The sequence below is a fragment of the Oncorhynchus masou genome, chromosome 12 (assembly GCF_036934945.1).
Source record: "Oncorhynchus masou masou isolate Uvic2021 chromosome 12, UVic_Omas_1.1, whole genome shotgun sequence".
In the NCBI taxonomy this organism is placed as follows: domain Eukaryota; kingdom Metazoa; phylum Chordata; class Actinopteri; order Salmoniformes; family Salmonidae; genus Oncorhynchus; species Oncorhynchus masou.
The window spans coordinates 56,735,063-56,760,092 of NC_088223.1; the positions used below are offsets into that span (position 1 = coordinate 56,735,063).

Below are 25,030 nucleotides of genomic sequence, written 5' to 3' on the forward strand. Positions count from 1 at the left end.
GTAAATGAGTCTATCAAACAAATAGCTATAAAATGCTGGTTGCCATGGTCATTGATATTTCATATTGTACTTCCAACCAAAACGATTTAACTGTAAGCCTCTGGGATCTATGAAGCCAGTGTCAAATAGCCATTACACCAGCAGAACATACTGTAGAACAGAGGTCTGAGGTGTTGGGCCAGTGTGTCGGATGTAGAAAAAACCACGTTCAAAAAGTAATACACATTATGAACCATAACTCTCCTGCTGTGTGTGTTGGGCTGGTAACCATATCCAGTGACATCCTCCAGGAGAGCTCTTCAGCCCTGTGCTATGTTGTCTACAGGGAGAGCTTAGGTTCCACCCCCTCTGATCTCCCAGAGCTCACAGAAACCACAGCATGAGGTCATCACTAGCCGCCGGCTTCCTGAGAGCCTGGGACTGGTTAGGACACTGCCAGGAGGACACTGCTAACCAGCACTCGCAGAAACACGGGCCTCAAGAGTTAGGTATCGTAGATACAGCTGAGGAACCTAGCACTACATAAGCATTTTATGAAGGACTGGGCCCATATCCTGTTATTTGGCAATGGCCCATAACAAAGTGTTATCACCTGTTTAAAAAAAAGCATCATGTTCATTTGTACTGTACAGTGGCCCTATTAATAATGTTTGTCCAAGTCTGCTGAAAGTCAAAAACTCTCCTGCCAACTTCCACTGATGCTGGCCATGGGGATGCTTTCTCCCCGCCTGGCTGCCTGGCTTTGGGCCTGCTCAACTAAACTATTTACACCCTGGCTCTGTTTAGGACCGCACCCCTGACATGTGCACAAGTCAGACCATACATCACTGATGGAACCAACACCTTCATGGGGGAGAGACGGAGAAACATCTCACAACGTAGAAACGTCCTCTTTCATAGGCCAGGATCAAAACAGGTGGCCAACAGTTCCACATCCTACCCACAGCTGGCTATACAGCACAGTCTATGCCTACAGACTCAACTATGTGTTCTGAAGAACATCATCTGTCAACAAATCAAATCATACTTTGTGTTGCCTTTTGTTAGTATTAGACATAGCCATGCCAGCACATCACGGTGTAGGGAGACCAACAGACCAAGCAGTGTAAGAAACCGAGTGTAATAATTCTAAAACAGCTGACACAGAAAAACACTAGGGTAACTCTCTTCTGGCAGGACAGTATCTGCAGACAGCTGGGCCCAGGGCCAGGACTCTACTCACCGTCCACTGCACCCTGACGGAGGAGGAGGAGAGGATGGTGGGGTTGTGCAGATTGACCACCACGTCCCCCAGTTCCCTCTGGATCTGACGGTGGTCCACTCCTTGGCTGGTGGGAGGGGTGTCTGCATGGGGACACAGAGACAGGGAACGGTTAGTTCACTCTGGCACTCACATTGCCCAAGCCAAGCCATGTGGTTAGGATATGAGGACCACTAAGTCTCAGTGTCTCGGTCATCAGATGAATGTGACTGTATCATCAGGTAGAGGTGGCAGAGGAGGGGGTTGTCTCACCTTGTGTTCTGACGGCATCAGTGATGGGGCTGGGGTCACTGAGGCCGTAGGCGTTGGCTGCTCTAACCAGGAACAGGTAGACGGCACCTGGTTTGAGGTTCTTCAGGACAAAGGTCTCCGTCTTCACATGATCAGCCAGAGTCACCCAGCTACTCCCCGACGCATGACTGCACAGCGGGATGAACAATGGTCAATCACTCAACAGTGCATACACAGTGCCTTCAGAAAGGATTCATACTCCTTGACTTATTCTACATTTTGTTTTGTTACAGCCTGAATTCAAAATTGATTTGTTTTCTCACCCCCATCTACACACAATACCTCACACTGAAAAAGTGAAAATGTTTTTAGATATTTTTGCATATTTATTGAAAATAAATTACAGAAATAATCAATTTACATAAGTATTCACACCCTTTTGCTATGACATGTCAAATTGAGCTCGGGTGCATCCAATTTCCTTTGATCATCCTTGAGATGTCACTACAACTTGATTAGAGTCCAATTCAATTGTTTGGAAATGATTTAGAAAGAAACACCTGTCTATATATAGGTCCCACAGTTGACAGTGCGTGTCAGAGCAGAAACTATACCACGAAGTCCAAGAAACTGTCTGCAGATCTCCGAGATAGAATTGTGATGAGGCATATATCTGGGGAAGAGAATAAAACTATTTCTAGAGTGTTTCCAAGAGCACAGTGGTCTCCATCATTGGGAAATTGAAAAAATATGGAACTACCCAGACTCTGCCTAAAGCTGGCCGTCCGACCAAACTGAGCAACCAGGCAAGAAGGACCCTAAGTCAGGGAGGTGATCAAGAAGCCAATGACCACTATGACAGGACTACAGAGTTCCTTGGTTGAGATGGAGAACTGCCAGTAGGACAACAGTCTCGACAACGCTTCACTAATCTGGGCTTTATGGGCGAGTGGCCAGATGGAAGCCACTCCTGAAAGAAAGGCACATGACGGCATGCCTGGAATTTGGAAAAAGGCACATGAAAGACTCAGAGCATAAAGCAAAATATTCTGTGGTCTGAGGAGACAAAAAAAAAATTGAACTCTCTGGCCTTAATGGAAAGCACTATGTCTGGAGAAAACCAAGCACAGCTCATCACCTGTTTAACACCAGCCTTACCATGAAGCACAGTGGTGGCAACATCATATTATAGGAATGCTTTTCAGCGGCAGGGACTGGGAGACTGGTAAGGACAGAGGGAACAATGAATAGAGCCAAATACAGGCAAATCCTTAATGAGAACCTGCTTCAGAGGGCTAACAACCTTAGACTAGGGCGAAGATTTATGTTCCAACAGGACAATGACCACAAGAATACAGCCAAAGCAATGCTGGAATGGAATAGTTTCAGAACAAGAATGTGAAAGTCCTTGAGTGGCCCAGCCAAAGGCCAGACTTGAATCCCACTGAAAATCTGTGGAAAGACTTGAAGATTGCTATTCACCGTCGCTCCCCATCTGACTTAACAGAGCTTGAGAAAAAAGGAAGTATGGGAGAAAATCCCCAAATCCAGACCTGCAAAGCTAATAGACATACCCATGACGACTCAAAGCTGTAATCACTGCCAAAGGTGGTTCTACAATTTATTGACTCATGGGTGTGAATATTTATGTAATTACATTTTTCAATAAATTTGGTAAAAATTCTAAAAACGTTTTCACTTTTTCATTATGGGGTATTGTGTGTAGAGGGTTGACCCCCCAAAAATCTATTTAATCCATTTTTAATTCAGGCTATAACACAACACAATGTTGAATAAGTCCAGGAGTATGAATACCTTCAGAAGGCACCGTAGATACAGCCATGAAAATATATTAGACAAACATATCAGATCTTGGCCCTCCTACACTTACCTGAATGCCTCGATGACATAGGAGGTGGGCGTGGCCCCAGCGTTAGGGTTGGGTTTCCAAGACAGTGTGACAGAGGTGCGGCTGACGTCAGTCACATCTGGCTTGGACGGGGCACTGGGGATCAGGTTAGGGTCTGTGGGTCGACCCGGCTGGACAACCACTCCAAACTCTTGCACCTCCACGTAGGCCCTCCAGGATGCCTCTCCACTGGGGCTGGACGCCAAACAGGTGTATACGCCTGTATCTCCAAGCTGAGGGGACACAGAGACACAGTGTGAGAGTGGGCTCATTGAGTAGTGTCTGAGTGGTGGTCTTTATGTGTGAGGGGGTGTTATGCTGCCCCCTACCTTAGTGTAGCGAATCTGCAGGGCTCCTGTGTCTATCTGAGTGATACGGGAGTCATCGGAGGACACCAACACCCCGTCTTTCTTCCAATGGACTGTTGGAGTGGGGGTTCCTGTTGCTATGCAACCCAGGACCACTGTGCTGTCCACAGGTGCCGTCTGATTGGCTGGGCCCTGTCGGATCACGGGAGGGGGGCGGTCTGACACCACTATTCAAAAGGGAGAGGGAGAATGTACTGTTTAATACCAGTTATACTGTCGGAATCAGACATGGGTTAAAATACTATTTAGGGTATTTCAATTACTTTGAAAGACATTTGGAAGTATTTCATTTTTTATTTAAGACAAGTAGTTGAATATTGGAATGCATTCGGAAATACACTTGGAAAGTATATTTTAAAAAATCTCAAATAAACTGACTCAAATAGACTCCCATGCATTTAATCCAGATATTTCAAAACTAATCTTAAAAATACACTGAATATACAAAACATTAAGAACACCTGCTCTTTCCATGACATAGAATGAGCAGGTGAATCCAGAGGTGAAAGCTATGATCCCTTATTTATGTCACTTTTTCAATCCACTTCAATCAGTGTAGATGAAGGGGAGGAGACAGGTTAAAGAAGGATTTTTTAGCTTTGCAACAATTGAAACATGGATTGTGTTTTGTGCCATTCAGTGGGTGAAGGGACAAGACAACATATTTAAGGGCCTTTGAACAAGGGTATGGTAGTAGGTGCCAGGGTGCACCGGTTTGTGTCAAGAAATGCAACTTGGATATACATACGGGGTATCAAATCAAATTGTATTGGTCAGATACACATATTTAACAGATGTTATTGCGGGTATAGTGAAATGCTTGTGTTCCTAGCTCCAACAGTGCAGTAATATCTAACAATACACGACAATACACACAAATCTCAAAGTAAAATAATGGAATTAAGAAATATATAAATATAAGGATGAGTACTATCGGATTGGCATTGACTAGAATACAGTAGAATACAGTATATACATATGAAATGATTAAAACAGTATGTAAAAATTATTAAAGTGACCAGCCTCCTATTACTAAAGTGACCAGTGATTCCATGTCTATGTACATAGGGCAGCAGCCTCAAATGTGGAGGGTTGAGTAGCCGGGTGGTAGCCGGCTAGTGACAGTGACTGAGGTGGAGGGTACTGGGTGGAGGCCGGCTAGTGAAGGCTATTTAACAGTCTGATGACCTTGAGATAGAAGCTATTTTTCAGTCTCTCGGTCCCAGCTTTGATGCACCTGTACTGACCTCACCTTCTGGATGATAGCGGGATGAACAGGCCATGGTTGATGTTAATGATTATATTTTTGGCCTTCCTGTGACATTGGGTGCTGTAAGTGTCCTGGAGATTAGGCAGTGTGCCCCCGGTGATGCGTTGGGCAGACCGCACCACCCTCTGGTTAGCCCTGCGGTTTTAGGTGGTGCCGTTGCCATACCAGGCGGTGATACAGCCTGACAGGATGCTTTCAAGGGTGCATCTGTAAAAGTTAGTGAGTGTCTTAGGAACCAAGCCCATTTTGTTGACGTTTTTGGGAGAGGTTATTTTCCTGGCACCACTTTGCCAGGGCCCTCACCTCCTCCCTGTAGGTTGTCTCATCATTGTTGGTAATCAGGCCTCCCACTGTTGTGTCCTCTGCAAACTTGATGATTGAGTTGGATGAACAGTGAATACAGGAGGGGATAAGCACACACCCTTGTGGGGCCCCTGTGTTGAGGATCAGCGGAGTGGAGGTGTTGTTTCCTACCTTCACCACCTGAGGACGGCCCGTCAGGAAGTCCAGGACCTAGTTACACACGGCGGGGTTCAGACCCAGGGCCCCGAGCTTAACGATGAGCTTGGAGGGTACTATGGTGTTGAAGGCTGAGCGGTAGTCAATGAACAGCATTCTTACATAGGTATTCCTTACATAGGTAAGGTGGAGGTGATGTGATCCTTAACTAGCCTCTCAAAGCACTTAATTTAGTTCAGTTACCTTGTCTTTCTTGGGTACAGGAACAATGGTAGATATCTTAAAGCATATGGGGACAGCAGACTGGGATAGGGAGAGATTGAATATGTCCATAAACACTCCAGCCAGCTGATCTGTACATGCTCTGAGGACGCAGCTAGGGATACCGTCTGGGCCGGCAGCCTTGCGAGGGTTAACGCGCTTAAATGTTTTACTCACGTTGGCCACGGAGAGTCCACAGTCTTTGGGAGCGGGCTGCGTCGGTGGCATTGTGTTATCCTCAATGTGGCTGAAGAAGGTTTTTGGCTTGTCCCGGGAGCAACACATCTGTGTCCGCGCCGTGGCTGGTTCTCCCTTTGCAAGTCCCTGCCACATACGCTTGTGTCTGAGCCATTGAATTGCGACTCCACTTTGTCTTTGTACTGACGTTTGTCTGTTTGATTGCCTTTCTGCACAATTTTAATTCAACCATATTCCCAATCACCTTAAATGTGAAGGTTCGCACTTTCATTTTTGTGCAAATGCTGCCATCTATCCACGTTTTTGGTTGGGGTAGGTTTTAATACTTGACACAACCATGGGAAGCATTGGAGTCAACATGGGCAACCATCCCTGTGGAACGCTTTCGACACATTGTCGACTCCATTCCCCAAAGAAATGAGGCTGTTCTGGGGGCAAAAAGGGGGGTTCAACTCAATACTAGGAAGGTGCTCCTAAGGTTTGTTATACTCAGTGTAAGTACTTGAAAATACTTTGAAATAGCAGGCTCTTTTTGGAAATTATTTGAAAATACAAATAAAATAAAAAATGTGTTTAAATAACTAAGACTGAAATACACATGGTCTAACCCTGGTCTGAACCAGGTCTGACCCAGTTCTGGGTCAGAATAAATAGGACTCTCTATCATCCCTTCAGATAGAGAGAGAAAGCTGGAATGAAGAGAATAGAATGGCGAGAAAAGAAACAGAGAAAATCAAGGACAGATGAGATGTGAGAGATATTGAGGAAAATTGGCACGAGAAGAACACAATAGGAGTGACAGGTTGGGCATTGAAGGGGAATAGAAATCAGATTATCCCAATGCCCAGAGCAACTGGCTAATCATTGGGCAATAGTAGGAGCACCACAGACCAACAAATAACCAATCCCATTTAGATAGCAGCCAGCCATCACTCTCCCACTTCACAACCCAGTGGAAATAGACAGGATAAGGCTCTCCAAAATCAGAGGCACAGGGGAAAATAATGGAAATACCTTGAAAACCACCAGAGGAAATGGCAGCAAGTTATTTCTATACAGATACAGCATTCAAACGGGGAAGCAGGAGGGAAAAGGGGGAGAGGGGTGGAGGGGGAAGAGAGAGATGGGTAAGCCTATTCACTAGAAGGAGAAATAAGGGATGGCAGAGTGAGGAGTGCTCGGTGGATTAAATCAAACATGCTACAACCTTGTTTCATTTCCATTAAGTGTAATTGAGTGTACATTAAGTAGGTGACTCTCATTTCCCTGGCGCGGCTGCAGAAAGCATTACCATATGATTACCCAGAACCAATAGCTGCCACCAAGTCACGGCCATGCACAGACAACGCCTAACGCCAGTACCAGCCTCAGGCAATTATGTTAATTAACTTAATATATGTACATAGTGAAGACGCGCACGCATCCACACACGCACGCACACACACGCTCACACTCTCTCAGGTCAGTTTATTATAACCAAGTAGACTTTGCTGCTGGTGCTGGCTGCTGTAATTACTGTTGTAGGTCTTGGAGCCAGACTCAAAATTTTAATTCTGTTTTTAATAACTGATGCAATTATCAGGATTATCATAATTCGGTTCACCAGCATGACATTAGGGAGGAGAACGAAAGGTGTCTAGGTTTAAATATATATGTGTGTGTGTGTGTGTGTGTGTGTGTGTGTGTGTGTGTGTGTGTGTGTGTGTGTGTGTGTGTGTGTGTGTGTGTATGAAAATGTGATTATGTGTGTGTGTGTGTGTGTGTGTGTGTGTGTGTGTGTGTGTGTGTGTGTGTGTGTGTGTGTGTGTGTGTGTGTGTGTGTGTGTGTGTGTGTGTATGAAAATGTGATTATGTGTGTATGTGTTTTGGGGGAGGGTTCAATTGGAAGGAGGGTATGGGCGGTCTGCTTGCACTGTCACCATGGGAACAGGGGGTTTGGAGCCCAAATGCCTGCAGCTGAGGGTTCCTGAAATCACTCCAACAACAATTAGTCACCAAGGCCAACAGTAACCAGCAAAAAACACTGAACCGTATAAAGGCCACGGTATCTCGCCAGTCAACAGGACAGGCTGATCTGCCATACATCCAGCCAGCAATCATCAAGTCATTCAGTAATGACATTGGGGGCCAGAAATTCAGCATTTTCCAATCATGGAGAGACAACTCAGTCAACCAGGCCAATGGAGGCTTTGGTCAGTTGATTAGAGGAAACCCTCCCTCCTCCCCTCCCCTCCCTCACTCACTGTCAGTGACCTCCAGCAGGGCCTTGGTGATGACGGAGCCAGCGATGTTGAGGGCCTGACAGCTGTAGTAGCCGGCGTCTGAGCGCTGGGCGTCTGCGATTGTCAGACTGCCTGTCTGGGACACGGAAAGTCGGCTGAAGGGCTGAGGTGGCTGGTAGGAGAAAAGCAGGCTCTGGAGGACGGAGAGAAAGAGACTGGTCTTGAGACTGGAATTACATGTTTACCCTTGATACATCCATTGGACATGGTGTTATCAATAACCTACACTCTGAGGATACGGTGCACTCAAGACCTTTTCTTCAACATATAGGCCTATGTATCAACATTTTCATCATAAATAGACTGGATAGTATCTCACATTGCTGCCCTCCCTCTGCCAGAAGATGGCAGGCTGGGGGTTGCCAGTGGCCTCACACTGGAAGGTGACCATTCTCCCAACTGCCACCACCTGATTTCTGGGGCGCATGGCGAACGCTGGGGGCACTGCAGGGGTGGAGAGATGGACCTTGGTTTAACAGGACAAACATTGAAAAACATTGCAAGCACTGCAATAGAATGTTAAAACAAACCATAAAATCACATACAATAGGATGAAAAAAAAATGACTGTTTACCTTTTTTTTCACTTAAATATATGCATTTTATTTTATAACCCACTTACTACCGGTTGCTCGTGACAACTGAAATGTGAACTCCTATTGGAGGATTGGAGGAAGGAGAGGAGGACTGTAATGACTAATGATGTCGTGTTGCTGTCAGTGTGGAGGAGGATGACCGACGGATGACAACTTACCAGTGAAGACTACAAGAGAAGAGAAGAGAAGCAAACACAAGAGCAGGAGATGAATAATGATGACAGACACATGCGACGGCAAAAGACTATCAGTCAATCATGAAACATTTTCAACAAACACTTTGATGAATGAATACACAAGTGAGTAAAGGAACGGAATACACAACAATCTGATAGACCGCGAGGGGCATATGCTGCACAGAAGCTCTGTTTGCGCAGTAGAGTAACAGTCCACTACTCAGTCACTGTGAGTTGACTACGGTTGGTCTCAAGGGGTGTGTATTTAATGAACGGGACTCCACTGCGAGACTGCTTCAGTGTGGGTTTGACTGTAAATACATCTCCCTCCCTCCATCTACATTCCTCAACACGATCAAAAACACACACGCATGTGGTTCACACACTCACACACACATTCACACATGCAGTTACTGTGGACACACACACAAATACACACATGTTGCCTCAAATAACTGTACAGGCAGTATTTTATCCCTATTACCCTACAGTAGAATGGAAATGTTTTTTCTTAATGATACAAAGAAAAACCCAGAGGGACATATAAGACCTTAAAGAAAGGTCCAGACAAAGGGAGAGGTAAGGGAGGACACAGACGGGGGGAAGACAGAGAGAAAGCTATTTGGATTTGGCTGAACCCCATAACCACCAAGCCTGACAGCCATGTTTCCGGAGTGGGATGTGATGAATATGTGACCAGCCAGGGTCCAGCTCCCAGCATGTCGTGCTGGATGAGGAAGAGGAAGCGGAGCATCTCTTCCTGCCCCCTGCCTGAGTGTGTTGAGCTCAGACCAGACCCCCTTCACGGGCCACATGCCCACCTAGCTACAGGCTCCCACCATATTTCATATACTAAGAAAAAATGTAACAACGTCCATTTACTGAATACTATGCACCTGGAGAACACTATGTTTATATCACTATGCATTTCGATGTAATATTTAGGACCAGGATTTGTACAACTTTTCTGTCTAATTTAATTTATGTGGAGTAACATGGGAACTTAATCAATCACAGGGAACAAAGATCATTTCCTTGGCAAATGTCTGCACACACCTGCGCGCACCCACACACACACACACACACACACACCAGTGGTGGGAGTGTTTGAAAAGTTTGCTGTCGTGCTGATAGATCCACACTGAAGGCCTAGTGCTGACCCCTGACTTGCCGCATGTGTTTTATAGGGTTAGCTGGGGCCAGAGGCATGAATTCCCTTGGCAGGTTTATAGGGTGATTGGAGGCGTTGTTGAGGGGGACACACAAGCTTGTGTGTTTGGTCAGTTCAATGGGACAGTAAAGTGAGGGTGGAGTGTTAGACTACGTATCTTGGACCGTGTGTGTGAATGTGTGCGTCGCACATGTGTGTGTGTACTGCATTTGTGCCGATGTGTATGTGCGTATGTCGCACACGTGTGTGTATTACTGTGTGTGCTCAGTAGGGTCGCTGGGACAAGGCGTGGCCTGTTCCCATCCCTATGAGACCTATCGGACTTGTTGACTCAAAGGTGTGAAAAGCCTTGCATGGGAGTGTTGGGTTGAGTTATGAGGCTAGCCAGCTCTGTGGCCCGTTTGGACAGAGTTACAACCCCCCAGTGAACACATAAACCTGGAGGGGAGAGAGAGGGGGATGAACTCTACTACAGTTCAGACACTAGGAGACCGGAACTTCCTCTCTCTCCCTCTGGGTGTAGAGCAGGGCCTATAGAGAGCCTTATAGGCTGTGGCCTTCATATGTCTATAAAGGCTGAGGCACACTGTGAGTCTTAAAGCCTATAAAGTAGCTGAAATGCATGGACAGGCAAGTGACCAAGGGCCATTGTGTGTGTGTGAGTGAGTGAGTGAGTGAGTGAGTGAGTGAGTGAGTGAGTGAGTGAGTGAGTGAGTGAGTGAGTGAGTGAGAGAGAAAGAAATGTGGCTCAGTTGGTTGAGCATGGGGGTTGTATGTTTGATTCCCACGGGGGACTATTATGAAAATGTACGCCCTCACTACTGTAAGTCGAGAGGGATAGCTGCTAATTAAGACTAGACTTTGAGGAGAAAATACAGGAATCTAGATAATACTGCCAATTACTTTAAAATGTTACAAGGTGATCTGGAGTGTTGGCACTAGTTAAAGTATGGTAAACAACCTCAGTAAAAGTGTTAGGTGATAGAAAATATGCCTGAAAACATATTTGGAGAAAACCCTGTGTGCACGCCTTGTGTTCGGAATGAAACCAGCTTGACTGGAGTGAGGAGGCCTCCAATGTGTTTTGATTTCCACTACTGATAATGTGGCCTGGCTGCACCAATCACATGGACAGACTGAGTCTAGAGGAAACGAGCCCTTGGTCTCCTGCCTGCCCTGTTGAATATGTACAAACAAAGCAAGGACATTATAATGTTTGTGTTTGAAGCAGAAAACAGAGAAACTATGGAGTACAAATTACTACCGTGGGCTTATTCTGGTACTTGTGTAACAATGAATACTAGCCTATCCCTAGTCAGAAACAATGACTTGAGATACACTGAAAATACATTGATTGAAAGGTGTTATAAAAAGTTAAAATGTGTTGCCCCTAAATGTTACCTTCCAAGCTTCTCTCCCTCTCCCTCTCTACTCTTTCGTTGATCTGAACCCTCAAGTATCTCTAGATGAGATAATGTGTTTGTCAGACAGTGCTGTTGTTAATTCCTTCAGGGGAGATCTGCTCTCCCCCCTCTCCTCCTATTTGGTTCTAGGTAGAACCATTTTGGTTCCAGGTCAGACCCGGTGCCAGGATAAAGTGACTAAGGGAACAGTTGAAATGGGCGAAGGGGCTACACTTTTTGGGGTTCTTGCATTGGAATTATATTGGATTCTGCTAATATGATCACGCTATACCACAATAAACATAAAGTTAAAATGATGATGAGTGCTTTTGAAATCTGTAGCCTATCTCTGCTGCGGTGTTTCAGCACAATGGACAGCACCCTACAGCTAGGCCGTTTTGGTAATGAGTATAGGCTCCAAGATAGATAAGGCAATTCACCTATTACAAACAGCCTATGTGAATGCAGCTGTACACACATCTTACTAAAAGAATGCAAACTAAATGCTGAAAGTAGTAGCCTCGTTATTCATGCATGCAAATAAAAATACTGAATAGCAGTTTGACTTAGAATAGCCACACAACTGCAAATGCAAATGCAACAAGTTCTCAACTGTGATGAATGAATTAGAATTAGAATTAGTTACATGAACAGTAAACACACACAGTAAACAAAAGGCAAATGGAGATCCAAATAACCAAAACACAGCCTACAGCCTACTACAGTGAGCTGCAGACATGCACAACTGTCTTGCCAAATAAACAGGCCTATACAGGTCCGCTTCAAACATAGCAATTTGTGCCGCTTGCACGTGAGTTATGCAATACGTTGTGATATGTCACAATGCACTTCTATGAATCAAATTGCACCCATATAATCAATTAACCTTTACACCCCCCATGTGGGATGGTTGAGCTAACGTAGGCTAATGTGATTAGAATTAGGTTGTAAGAAAAATACAATTTCCCAAGACATAGATATATCTGATATGGGTAGGAAGCTAAAATTATTGTTAATCTAACTGTACTGTCTAATTTACAGTATCTATTACAGTGAAAGAATACCATGCTATTGTTTGAGGAGAGTGCACAGTTATGAACTTGAAAATGTATTAATAAACCAATTAGACACATTTGGGCAGTATTGATACAATATTTTCAACAGAAATGCAATGGTTCATTGAATCAGTCTAAACCTTTGCACATACACTGCTGCCATCTAGTGGCCAAAAACCTAAATTGCGACTATCCTGGAATATTACATTTTGGCCCTTCTCTTGCATTTCAAAGATAATTTCAAAACAAAATATGCATGTTTTTTTCTTTGCATTATCTCTACCAAATCTTATGTGTTATATTCTCCTACATTAATTTCACAATTCTACAAACTTCAAAGTGTTTCCTTTCAAATGGTATTAAGAATATGCATATCCTTGCTTCAGGTCCTGAGCTACATGCATCTTAGATTTGGGAATGTTATTTTGAAAAAAAGTGTCCAATCTTAAGCAATGCAAACCTACCATAAATACGTTTCCAATATATACAGTTCCATTCACAGCAACAAAAATCGAAAGGCTACCAAGAAAACCATAATAGCATCTGCAGTAAGAGTATTTCAGCCACTCTCTTCCTATGAACCAGTTGCTATTAAATGAACGCTTTTAGACAGAAAACCTGTGGCTAGGGTAGCATTATAGGCTAACCTGGGCTGGCTGCGCTGCTCAAAGATCATCAGGGACAGTTGGAAGTGGAGGCGGCTGTGGAACCATTATCCTGGCAGCGCTAACAGAAGGGTGAGTATTCTCACACGGAGCTAGCTGGAGCTGCTGGGCTTGGCGGCGGCATCTGTGGTTTGAGGCTGATGCTCATTGCTCCTTCTCCTTTGTTTGGGTACTTTGGCAAAGCCAATTTCTGATATCCATCATGGCAAATTAGCTAGTTCAAGTTAGCTAATAGGCTAAGGCTAATAACATGAACACTTTTTTACAGCTAGCTAGCTAAGAGTGAAGCAGCTTCAATGGTAAACTTGACCCAACCTTTGTATAAAATTAAAGGCGTATCCTTTAAAGGCGTATCACATTATCCACTTAGCCTACCACAGAGGAGTCATAACCAAAGGAGTCATAACTAACTGCCCAGTGGCTTTCCATAGCCCCCCTACACACCACAGTGCTTCCAGTCCATTATGCTGACACAGCGCAGCAGAGATACAGATTGTTTTTGTGCCAACCTGTCACTCTATCATTTTAACTTTTTTGCTATTTTTATGTAGGGACATACAGCTAAAAGTGAAGGGGCGAAGCCTCCTTTAGCTCCCTCGTGGAGCTCGACCTTTCCACAGAGAATTTTACATGGAACCCAAAAGGGTTTTACCTTGAACCTGTGTACACCGTACTTAGACAGCTACACTCTTCCCTCCAATTAAGCCAATCGGTACGAATCTGCGATCTGTTCTTCCTCTCTTCTGTTCAGACCCTAAATTAGACGCTGGTCCCTCTCTTTTCCCGGGCAGGCAGGGCTGGTGGAGAGTAGACTGTGTAATTGGAACCGTGGCATTCCCAGCGTGGGACACAGGATTGTCTTTAATTAAACCCTGCTCTCTGTCTGTCTGTCTGTCTGTCTGTCTGTCTGTCTGTCTGTCTGTCTGTCTGTCTGTCTGTCTGTCGTAGTGTAGTGTAGTGTAGTGTAGTGTAGTGTAGTGTAGTGTAGTGTAGTGTAGTGTTACTGTTCATTTCCTGCCGCCTGTGCTGTGGGGGGTCATTGTGGCAGGGAATCCCTGCTCATAAATGAACCCACTTCCTGGTGCCTCATCAACACTCCCATCTGTTACACTGATCCAGTCATGGTTCGACTGTGGCAATGGGCTGTGTAAGTAAGGAACAAGACTAGTAGAGTGCAGATTGTTTCAGAACTGATATGAACCCAAGCCAAGGGGATACAGTAAATTACATAACCTCACAGATTGAACTGATAACCTAGCTCTGTTTGTTACCCTGGGAACTGCTTGACTTGACACATGAATGTAAACTGATCCATGCTTAAGAAAACAGGGCAGGCCAGAGATCAGTGGGGTAATACTCCATGGTGTGGCTAGATAGGGTTAGGTAGGATATCTAACTGCTCTGAGAACAGCTGTCTTCTTCTTCACACATTCTCTAATGTTACATGAATGTGAGAGCAACAGCTGCACAGCATAAACCCAGTCTGCACGTTTCATAGTCTGTGCACCTTTCATGTCAAACAGCAGGTGTGACCAGGGTTGGGGTTAGGGTTACGGTCGGGGGAGGTTGTACTGACCGTGTACGGTCAGCGTAGCGGACGCCTCTGCCTTTCCCACCATGTTCTCTACAACACACGTGTAGGAGCCCTCGTCTGATGGTGCCACACCACGCACACTCAGAGTGTGGTCCTCCAGGATCTCATACCTGTAGACAGACACACACAAAGGGAGAGAGTGGAAGAGATAGACGTGAGACAAAGGAGCTTTGCACGATGGCATGCACACTGTAATATCCCAAGCATCTGATTCCATGACCAGATGTGACCCTGCATATGCATAAGGTTTAGATCACAGTATGTATCTATGATGTAAGAGTGTAATATAAAGGCTGTATAGCAGTGCTGGGTCATCCATCCGTACCTCCCCTTGGGCAGGTCTGCATCCTCTTTCCTCCAGCGGACAGTGGGGACCGGATCTCCCCGCGCCTCACAGTGGAACTCCACACTCTCGTCTGCCAGCACCATAACACTACTGGGCCTCTTCACAAACCCTGGGCGCTCTGGGGGAGGGGGAGGGCATCGTCATCATCACTGTCATAATCGTCAAAATAACCACTATTCTTTGTGTGAAGATGTGCACGGCAGTGTGTAGAGAGCCCCCGCAGCACACGCCTTCTTCCTCCATTTCCTAGAGTTCCAATGTAGTCGCATGCTGGTTTATGTTAATATTGGCATTCTACAGTATCACACACATTTGAAGTTGAACTGAAATATTAGCTTGGATCTCCAACCCTAGCCCTTCAAAATAAACGTCTATACCAGGCGGTGTCAGAGGAAGGCCCTACAAATTGTCAAAGACTCCAGTCACCTAAGTCATAGGCTGTTCTCTCAGCTATCGCACAGCAAGCGGTACTGACGCACCAAGTCTGGAACCAACGGGACCTTGAACAGCTTCTACCCCCAAGTTATGAGACTACTAAATAGTTAGTTAAACAGTTGACCAAATAGCTACCCGGACTATCTGCATTGACCCTTTTTGCACTAACTGTTGTGACTCATCACATACGCTGCTGCTACTGTTATTATCTGTCACTTTATTCCTATACATATCTACCTCATTTACATCATACCACTGCACATTGATACTGAAAAACTGTTTCTTTCTCAAGGCCATCAGACTGTTAAATAGCCATCACTAGCCGGCTACCAACCGACTACTCAGCCCTGCACCTTAGAGGCTGCTGCCCTGTGTACATAGACATAGAATCACTGGTCACTTTAATAATGGAACACTATTCACTTTAATAATGTTTACGTACTGCTTTACTAATTTCAATGCCTCTCCGACGTTGCTCATCCTAATATTTATACATTTCTTAATTCTATTCTTTTACTTTTAGATTTGTGTGTATTGTTGTGAATTAATAGATGCTATGTTAGATGATACTGTACTGTTGGGCGCTAGGAACACAAGCATTTCGCTGCAACCACAATATAATCTGCTAAATATGTGTATGTGACCAATCACATTTCATTTGATACCCCGTATGTATATCCAAGTTATCATTACTCATTGTGTATTTAGTACTATTATTATGTGTTTTACTGTTTCTATTATTTCTCTATTTTATTTCTCTCTGCATTGTTGGGAAGGGCCCGTAAGTAAGCATTTCACTGTCAGTCTACACCTGTTTTTTACGACGCATGTGACAAATAAAATTTGATTTGGGGCTCGCAAGTGGCACAGCGGTCTAAGGCACGGCATTTCAGTGCAAGAGGCGTCACCACAGTCCCTGGTTCAAATACAGGCTGTATCATATCCGGCCTTGATTGGGAGTCCCTTAGGGTGGCGCACAATTGCCCCAGCGGCGCCCGTGGTTTGGCCGGGGTAGTCATTGAACAGGCAGTTAACCCACTTCCTAGGCCGTCATTGTAAATAACAATTTGGTCTTAACTGACTTGCCTAGTTAAATAAAGGTTAAATAACAAAATACAAAGAGCTTTGAGTTAAGCACCTAAAAATGAGACCTCTGAATACCATTAACCTCCCATAACCCTCTCCCCCACATTCCCCCACTTCTTTTAAAACACATTTTATTTGCCTCTTTCTTATTTGTGACATGTGGATGTAAACCAATAAATCCACTTAAAACTAGTAGGGCTTGTTAAAACCAGGGCCATTTTATTTACATATGTCCCAGAGCACATTTTAAAACAAATCTGTTTCTTCAATCAGCAGTATTATTCTATTAGCCTTAAATGTTTTCACTGGGCATTATAAATGTGTGTGCCCTGGCCAGCCGCCCAGTCCAGCTGATTCTGTGATAAGAAGTCTCAGTCTGCTCTAATGGGAAGTGCTTGGAGTGGGGTGGGAGTGAGAGGAGGTGGGGTGGGGGTGGATATGGTGACAGCATAGGAACGAGGTGGGGGTGGAGAGCGGGACCAGGGTAGGGTGGGGTGGGGGTGGAGATTGCAACAGGCTATGGGTCAGTGGTCTGGGACACTACATTTTTTATATTTTGACAGGGAGTCAATGCTGAGACCAAGGTCTCTTTTCCAGATAAGCCCTGTATAGCACCACAATACATATAAAAATATAATTAAAATAATTAAACTACACATTCATAAAGACATTAAAATACACATCATTATACACAACAATACATGAAAAGGAAAACACAATCATAAAATACAGACACATTCTTCAGTAAAAAGGTCTCCTAGCAACCGTCTGAAATTCCCTAGAGGCACCAATTCCTCCAATTTTAAAGTGTATTCTAGATCATTCCACACGTAAGGTGCAAGGAAATTAAAGGCTGATTTACCTAACTCTCTAGACACCAAAGGAGTCTCCAGAGTTAACCATCCCTGTGAAAGGGTTTGATATCTTGTCATTTAAAATCTTAACAGTGATGTTAGGGAAGTCAGGAGTTTAGGGCGCAATAACTTTGTAAACAAAAACAGCGTAATTATGTGATCTACGTGACTTCAAAGAGGTCCAGCCAACATTTTGGTAAAGAATATAGAGATGAGTAATAAAACTGTCTACTGTGATAAAACGAAGGGCGTTATGAAAAACGTTCAAGGGTTTAAGTGTAGAGGCAGCTGCACGTTGATAAATAGTATCACCATAATCAAGACCAGGTAGAAAGGTTCACTGCACAATCTGCTTCCTGCTGACTAGAGTGAGACAATATCTGTTTCTGTAAAAAAAAAAAATCCCACTTTAAATCTTCGTTTCTCAACAAGCCCAGTCGTATGTGGGCTAAATCACACAGTGTGTTTCTTGGTAGTCGTAAACAAATCTACTTTGAAACAAACGTATACACCTCACACACATTTTTATTTAACCACGCAAGTCAATTAAGAACAAATTCTTATTTACAATGACGGCCTGCCCCGACCAAACCCGGACGACGCTGGTCCAATTGTGCGCCGCCCTATGAGACTCCCAATCACGGCCGGATGTGATGCAGCCTGGAATTCGAACCAGGTACTGCAGTGATGCCTCAAGCACTGAGATGTAGTGTCTTAGACCACTGCACCACATTGGCTTAAAAAAGAAGACACCTGTACAGTACCTTGGCAGATACAGAGTGGAAATGTATTCAACTTTGAGTTTGAATCCCAATATTACACCTTATGTACATCATAGAAGTTGGAAATAAACCATTTCACATAAAAACACCAGATTTTTGAGGGGGATGTTTGAAATATTGTTTATTAATTATGAAATAACATTCTCCCCATGAGGGCACTAGGGCATTTGCCTGCAGGAAAGTGAGGTGTTTGGATGCAGGGACTCGTTTGATTATAGAACCAGCCGATAAGAAAAGATGCAATTCTTCTGAGACAATCTTCCGAGAACTTGAAAACAACATGTATTTAGTTTTGCCCATATTAAGTATGAGTTTAAAATCCGTAAGGACTTCTTGCACAACTACAAAATCGGACTGTATCCTTGTCACAGCCAGATCGAGGCAATTGCGTCATAATAATATAATCTGAATATATATATATATATATATATTTTTTTTTTTAAACAGATTGACCAATAGCATCTTCAGTGGCAAGAAAAAGTATGAAAACCCTTTGGAATTACCTGGATATCTGCATAAATTGGTCATTAAATTTGATCGGATCTTAACAATGTTAAATAAACAATTTGGGTTATTGAGCCAACAATGATGCAGACCGGGATCCAATTGGTAAATAGCCTAAAAGAAAAGCTTTGACTATAATCCTTGATCATTCAGTAAGTTTCCCCTATCGGCATCCAACCCAATATCATTGTGAATAGGTTTAGAAGTAATTTCAAAGAGATAAATAAAATTGTGATTAAATGCACCAACGATGGCATATCTTTTTTGTTGTTGTAATAAGGCCCATGTTTGAATTAATTTGTTGTGGCAGAGAGGAGGAAGTAGAACCCTTTAGGGATTTGACAGTTATCCAGAATTTAGCTCTCATTATAATCCGATTTTGCCTTTCTGGTTTGTCTTACACATTGATTCCTCAGTTCCTCAGCTTGCAAGTCCAGGCTTAAGCCTGTGCTCCTGGCCTTGACCCAAGCATCATCTCTTTCATGAATGACTTCTGATAATTCCAGAGTATACCAGGCATTCCATCTACCTTTAACCCTTCGTTTTGGTTAAGGGAGCCTGATCATCCACAATAATACTGAAGGCATCTGCAAAAAGGCTCAAAGCTAAATCAGGTTCAGGGATAGCTGAAATACAATCAAGGATGTCACTAAAATAGAGATCATGTAAAGAAGCCTGTTTTAAAATTCCTTTTTATATCCTTTTTATATTATCCCATCTCTAACACAATAGCAAACTAGTTGACTTCACCAGTGCACAAAGGTTAGCCGAGGGAGAACGTTAGACCTCTAACAGTTATTGATACATTTTTAAAATATTGGTCGACCGAGAGTCGTCTGTCCTTTCGACCAATCGATTGGTTAAAATGTTAAAACGTGGATTTTTCCATATATACAGTGCCTTTGGAAAGTACACACAATACCCCATAACGACAAAGCAAAGTATTTGTGCAAATACCACATTTTGTTAAGTATTCAGAGCCTTTACTCAGTACATTGTTGAAGCACCTTTGGCAGTGATCACAGCATCGAGTCTTCTTGGGTATGATACCACAAGCATGGCACACCTGTATTTGGGGAGTTTCTCCCATTCTTCTCTGCAGATCCTCTCAAACTCAGTCAGGTTGGATGGGGAGCATTGCTGCACAGCTATTTTCAGGTTTCTCCAGAAATGTTTGATTGGGTTCAAGTCTGCGCTCTGGCTGGGCCACTCAAGGACATTCAGAGATTGTCCCGAAGCCACTCCTGCGTTGTCCTGGCTGTGTGCTTAAGGTCGTTGTCCTGTTGGATGGTGAACATTCGCCCCAGTCTGAGGTCCTGAGCACACTGAAGCAGGTTTTCATTAAGGATCTCGCTGTACTTTGTACCGTTAATCTTTGCCTTGATCCTGAAACACATCCCCACAGCATGATGCTGCAACCACCATGCATCACTGTAGGGATGGTGCCAGGTGTCCTCCAGACGTGACGCTTGGCATTCAGGCAAGTAACTTCTAATGCCATTGCCAATATGTTAAAGTAGCCTAAATAAAGCCAACAAATAAAAACATTGCAGCCCGCAGGCAGAATGTCCTGATAATAAATCACATTGTCTACACATGGCCTGTCTGCAAGGACACATTGTATCAACTGTTAACTTGGCCCAGCCAAAAGCTCCTGCTACCAAACTTGCAGCATTGTATAAAATATTCTGGGCCCTCAGAGTTTCCGCTCCAGTGAGCAAAAGGGATAAGAAGTAATCAGGTAGTTTTATGATGTTTCCACCAGATCAGAGCATACCATTGTTCAAATAGCCTACGTTGAGGAACGATTATCATTCTCAATGGATGTAAGCCAATCAGAAAACATATCAGATCCCCAAATCAACACAGTTATAGGTCTACATTTGCACGCAGACCAGGTAGCCCAGACCTACTTCTATGTGTAATCAGATGTGTGTTCTGACACAAGATTTACAGGAGCGCTCCAAACAAAAGACAATTCATAAATATACATCTCTTAAATGGAATAAAATAAACCAAACCTTGATTCTCACAAGTATATCATAGGAGGGACTGGTGCACTTCACTCCAGTTAAACTGTTTAAAGGCTACCAAATACTAATTGAGTGTATGTAAACTTCTGACACACTGGGAATGTGATGAAAGAGAAATAAAAGCTGAAATAAATCATTCTTTCTACTATTATTCTGACATTTCACGTTCTTAAAATAAAGTGGTGATCCTAACTGACCTAAGACGGGGAATTTTAACAAGGATTAAATGTCAGGAATTGTGAAAAACTGAGTTTAAATGTATTTGGCTAAGGTATATATAAACTTCCGACATCAACTGTAGATTTTCCCCCAAACAAAGGCTTAAAAATAGTAGCTTTGGCAAGGAAAATGGATTTCAGTAAAGAGACAGATCAATTATTTTGAATAAGAATGGCCACTCCACCACCTCTAACCTGTCTATCGGCTCCGAACACATTATAACCCTCCATATTAATATCAGAGTCCAGAATGTCCCCAGAGATCCACGTTTCAGTCAATAGAATGTCCGGATTCGTCCGCATAGCCCAGATCTTGATGTAAACCCGTTTAAGAAGTAAGCTCCTCATGTTCAGAGGCATCAACCCAAGTCCGGGTTTGGCCGGTGTAGGTCGTCATTGTAAATAAGAATTTATTCTTAATTAACTGACATGCCTAGTTAAATAAAGGTTAAATATAAACATTGAAAGAAAGTAGCCCTATTTGATTTTTAAAGTCACGTGGAGTCTCCAACTCAAACAAACTACATTGACTAGGCTGTTACGGGGCTTGTCTGAATGTTGATGTTGATGGTTGATATTGATATATCCCATTTGGACCTATTTGGTCTTTTCATATGGGTGGCCCCAGCGGGAATCGAACCCACGACGCTTGGCGTTGCAAGCGCCATGCTCTACTGAGCCACACAGGATTTGGTCTCTCTCTATTTGTAATAGAGGAAAGAGTAGACATTGGAATGACTTTTTCAAAGTTGGCACCATAGGCCCGAAGGCCGCTGCCAATGTCAATATGAGGATCTCTCAGAGTAACCAATGACGGAAAGTTGTAAACTGACTTACATGGGCTTTAGTTGCTATCATGTATTAGCCCAAGCCCTCTGCGTGATTTGAAAACCGAGTGGGAATTCAATTTAAAACTAATAGCACTGGGTGAGCAGACCACAGTGGGCTTCTCTATTGACAACAGCAGATCTAAGAGCGGCGTTCAAACAAATAGGTGCAATATTACAACTGATAACACCCCTGGCAGTATAGACAACAGTACGATGATAACACCCCTGGCAGTATAGACAACAGTATGATGATAACACCCCTGGCAGTATAGACAACAGTACGGTGATAACACCCCTGGCAGTATAGACAACAGTACGGTGATAACACCCCTGGCAGTATAGACAACAGTACGATGATAACACCCCTGGCAGTATAGACAACAGTACGGTGATAACACCCCTGGCAGTATAGACAACAGTACGATGATAACACCCCTGGCAGTATAGACAACAGTATGATGATAACACCCCTGGCAGTATAGACAACAGTACGATGATAACATCCCTGGCAGTATAGACAACAGTACGGTGATAACACCCCTGGCAGTATAGACAACAGTACGATGATAACACCCCTGGCAGTATAGACAACAGTACAATGATAACACCCCTGGCAGTATAGACAACAGTACGATGATAACACCCCTGGCAGTATAGACAACAGTACGGTGATAACACCCCTGGCAGTATAGACAACAGTACGGTGATAACACCCATGGCAGTATAGACAACAGTACGGTGATAACACCCCTGGCAGTATAGACAACAGTACGGTGATAACACCCCTGGCAGTATAGACAACAGTAGGTGATAACACCCCTGGCAGTATAGACAACAGTACGGTGATAACACCCCTGGCAGTATAGACAACAGTACGGTGATAACACCCCTGGCAGTATAGACAACAGTACGGTGATAACACCCCTGGCAGTATAGACAACAGTACAGTGATAACACCCCAACATCCCTGGCATTATAGACAACAGTACGGTGATAACACCCCTGGCAGTATAGACAACAGTACAGTGATAACACCCCTGGCAGTATAGACAACAGTACGGTGATAACACCCCTGGCAGTATAGAAAACAGTACAGTGATAACACCCCTGGCAGTATAGACAACAGTATGGTGATAACACCCCTGGCAGTATAGACAACAGTACAGTGATAACACCCCTGGCAGTATAGACAACAGTACGGTGATAACACCACTGGCAGTATAGACAACAGTACGATGATAACACCACTGGCAGTATAGACAACAGTACGATGATAACACCCCTGGTAGTATAGACAACAGTACGATGATAACACCCCTGGCAGTATAGACAACAGTACAATGATAACACCCTGGCAGTATAGACAACAGTACGATGATAACACCCCTGGAAGTATAGACAACAGTACAATGATAACACCCCTGGCAGTATAGACAACAGTACGGTGATAACACCCCTGGCAGTATAGACAACAGTACGGTGATAACACCCCTGGCAGTATAGACAACAGTACAGTGATAACACCCCTGGCAGTATAGACAACAGTACGGTGATAACACCCCTGGCAGTATAGACAACAGTACGGTGATAACACCCCTGGCAGTATAGACAACAGTACGGTGATAACACCCCTGGCAGTATAGACAACAGTACGGTGATAACACCCCTGGCAGTATAGACAACAGTACAGTGATAACAACCCTGGCAGTATAGACAACAGTACGGTGATAACACCCCTGGCAGTATAGACAACAGTACGGTGATAACACCCCTGGCAGTATAGACAACAGTACGGTGATAACACCCCTGGCAGTATAGACAACAGTACAGTGAGTCAATATCTTAACTGGGCAGCAAGAGGAACGGAAGAGAGTGGGGCATAGTAGTGGGGGTACAACCTCTCCAGGACAGCAGAGGGGTGGCAGGGGTCAAGCTGGGGCGACAGGGTCATCCTGAGTTTGGGCTCAAGTGAAATGGTCTGCACAGCTGTGGGACTGGGTGCCATTGTTACGTAACCTCTTACATTAATGGATTATGTGCCAGGGAGAAAAGCCTTTACCTTGGGGGACAGGCAGCCCCAGACTCTTTGACCTTCACTGTCACAACTGAGACTGACTAGGTGACTGAATGGGACTGAGAGGCAGAACAGAGAAACAGACTCCAATAGAGGGACGGACCAACAGATGGCAGACAGACAGACAGACAGACAGACAGACAGACAGACAGACAGACAGACAGACAGACAGACAGGCAGGTAGGGTCTTACCTAGTACAGTCAGTTCGGCAATCTCGCTCTCCCTCTCTCCCACCATGTTGGTCCCCACACAGATATATTTCCCTGCGTCACTCTTCCTGGCGTTGGTGATCATCAGCTTCCCACCGCGGATCTGACAGATGGAGGGAAGAAAAGTAGAAGTTGTAAGGTCATTTGTAACTGAATATAGCATGTTACGCTTGCAAATACTTGTAATTCCCTAAATACTATTTGATGCAACAATTTGAGGGCTTACACGATTCTAGAGCGTCCTACAATATAGAGGATGAAATGATGACTTTCCATCTGTCAAGCCCAGACAGAGGTCTGTCTGGTAGGTTTAAGAAGCAGCAGCTTTTAGGGGTAAACAGTGTGTGCATTCTCAGCTGGCCCGGCTGGCTTGCTGCGTGGCAGGGAGGGCAGTGCCTGACAAGTTTATTCCGCTGACCGTTGGAAGCAGAGAGCCCACAACCTTTCAGGCCTCAGAGAACCACTGCTACAGCACCAGCCCAGAGATACTGCACTGGTCCACGCAACAGGATTGCTGTAATGGGAAATAACTCTGGACTGTTAGGTTGGAGAATTATGTTCTTTTCAAAGCAGCACTTATAATTGTGGAATCAGGTTTTCAAAGAACATAACCAAATCATGTATATGAAACTGACAACTATTAAAACGTATTGAAATAAGGATTGCTAATAAAATGTAACAAAATCAAAAGCTATTGGTTGTGTTCACATAGCTGCAGGTGCAGCAAAATGTTTAATGACAATAGAGGAGAGAGAGCGGT

General features: G+C 44.1%; 1 protein-coding gene across 2 annotated transcripts in view; it reads right to left on the reverse strand.

Annotated features, from left to right (window-relative positions):
- LOC135550475 (roundabout homolog 1-like) overlaps positions 1 to 25,030 on the reverse strand; it is a 226,874-nt gene that overhangs the window by 15,878 nt on the left and 185,966 nt on the right. For both annotated transcript variants that reach the window (XM_064981319.1, XM_064981320.1), the window contains 9 exons: positions 24,253 to 24,373; positions 15,224 to 15,362; positions 14,881 to 15,008; positions 8,559 to 8,683; positions 8,201 to 8,372; positions 3,731 to 3,936; positions 3,384 to 3,634; positions 1,514 to 1,680; positions 1,223 to 1,344 (listed from right to left, as the gene is read on the reverse strand). In XM_064981319.1, the coding sequence (XP_064837391.1) occupies positions 1,223 to 1,344; positions 1,514 to 1,680; positions 3,384 to 3,634; positions 3,731 to 3,936; positions 8,201 to 8,372; positions 8,559 to 8,683; positions 14,881 to 15,008; positions 15,224 to 15,362; positions 24,253 to 24,373 (1,431 nt within the window). The remainder of the gene's footprint in view (positions 1 to 1,222; positions 1,345 to 1,513; positions 1,681 to 3,383; positions 3,635 to 3,730; positions 3,937 to 8,200; positions 8,373 to 8,558; positions 8,684 to 14,880; positions 15,009 to 15,223; positions 15,363 to 24,252; positions 24,374 to 25,030) is intronic.